The sequence below is a fragment of the Sinocyclocheilus grahami genome, unplaced genomic scaffold (genome assembly GCF_001515645.1).
Source record: "Sinocyclocheilus grahami isolate Dianchi unplaced genomic scaffold, SAMN03320097.WGS_v1.1 scaffold20431.1, whole genome shotgun sequence".
NCBI classification, from domain to species: domain Eukaryota; kingdom Metazoa; phylum Chordata; class Actinopteri; order Cypriniformes; family Cyprinidae; genus Sinocyclocheilus; species Sinocyclocheilus grahami.
This window is the reverse complement of record NW_015518025.1, coordinates 1-1,587: the sequence shown is the minus strand read 5'-3', so window position 1 is coordinate 1,587 and position 1,587 is coordinate 1. Positions and strand designations below refer to the sequence as shown.

General features: G+C 44.4%; 1 protein-coding gene across 1 annotated transcript; it reads left to right on the top strand.

Moving 5' to 3' along the window:
* Positions 1 to 136: 136 nt before the first annotated feature.
* Positions 137 to 1,477, top strand: LOC107579813 (short-chain dehydrogenase/reductase family 42E member 1). Its single transcript, XM_016265607.1, has one exon. It carries the CDS (start codon positions 235 to 237, stop codon positions 1,240 to 1,242), a length of 1,008 nt encoding a protein of 335 aa, XP_016121093.1. The 5' UTR covers positions 137 to 234; the 3' UTR covers positions 1,243 to 1,477.
* The last annotated feature ends 110 nt before the right edge of the window (positions 1,478 to 1,587 follow it).

Sequence of the window (1,587 nt, the reverse complement as noted above, 5' to 3'; positions counted from 1 at the left end):
CAAGTGATGTAAAGCTACATTTCTCCAAATCTGATGAAGAAACAATGTTTTGGATGGCACGCGGGTAAGTAAATAATTTTTTGGATGACCTATTCCATTAAAGCTTGATTGTTCTCTTAATGTAAATGCGATTTCTCTTTTAGTCTTGCCTGTGCTCTCCTCAAAACCTCCTCAAACGTTGTGCTGTTTGACGTGAGGCCACCGAGCCAAGAGTTGCCGGAGGGTGTAGTATTCATGCGGGCAGATATCCGTGACTACACTCAGGTGGAAAAAGCGGTTCGGGGCGTGAACTGCGTGTTCCACATCGCCTCCTATGGGATGTCGGGACGGGAGCAGCTCGATCGAAAACTCATCGAAGACGTGAACGTACAGGGAACAGAGAACATCCTCAGGGCTTGCGTGGCACACGGAGTCCCTCGTTTGATCTACACGAGCACGTATAACGTAGTGTTTGGAGGTCAGGAGATTAAGGACGGTGATGAAAGTCTCCCTTACTTGCCCTTGCACCTGCACCCTGATCACTACTCTAGGACTAAGTCTATAGCTGAGATGCAGGTGTTAAAAGCGAACGGTTCGCCTCTGAATAATAGTGCAGGTGTCCTACAGACTTGCGCCTTGCGTCCAGCCGGTATATACGGCCCTGGTGAGGAAAGGCACTTGCCTAGAATAGTTAGTTACATTGAGAAAGGCATCTTTAGGTTTGTGTACGGGGATCCTGATAGTCTGGTGGAGTTTGTTCATGTGGATAATCTAGTGTCCGCACACATGTTAGCTGCCGAGGCGTTAACTGAAAAGCGTCAGCATCGTGCCGCCGGTCAGCCCTATTTTATCTCCGACGGAAGGCCTGTGAACAACTTTGAGTTTTTCAGGCCTCTGGTGGAAGGTCTGGGATACTCGTTCCCCACGCTTCGCCTACCCATATCGCTCATTTACCTCTTTGCGTTTCTGACCGAGATGCTTCACCATGTCGTGGGGCGGATTTATAACTTCCAACCCCTGCTGACCCGTACTGAGGTCTACAAGACGGGTGTCACACACTATTTCAGAATGTGTAAAGCACGAGAAGAGCTGGGATACGAGCCTAAACTGTATGACCTGGAAGATGTTGTGCAATGGTTTCGAGGCAGAGGTCATGGGAAGAAACACAGCCATTCATCAATTAAGAAACTAATTTTAGATGTTGTTTTGGTGGTCGCATTTGCAGCAGTGGCGCTCTCCTGCCTTCCGGTTGTGGGACAGTGAAATGTGTGGATTTAATTTCAGTTCTGTGCCTTATGTGAGGTTTATACTGACCTGATTTGTTAATTTTTAAAACATGTATGTTCATATTAATGTACATGAGGGATGTATTGTTGTGAAATGCTGTAAAGAGACAAATGAGCTAAACCCTGATAAATGTTTTATTTTATTTCCACTTTTGGAAGGGCAGTGTCCTTAGAGAGTTCGGGGTAAACATATTTTTGTGGATTTTAAACAATATTAACAATATTAAAATGCTTCTTTAAAAGAATAAAATTGTCTTTTTTTGGTTAAAAAGAATGGTTGCCAGAAAAACTGTATTTGCTGTATGTGATATGTTTTTTTTTT

What these genes read in the sequence shown, in the direction of transcription:
- LOC107579813 (XM_016265607.1), top strand. Translation starts at nt 235, where the DNA reads ATGCGGGCAGATATCCGTGACTACACTCAGGTGGAAAAAGCGGTTCGG.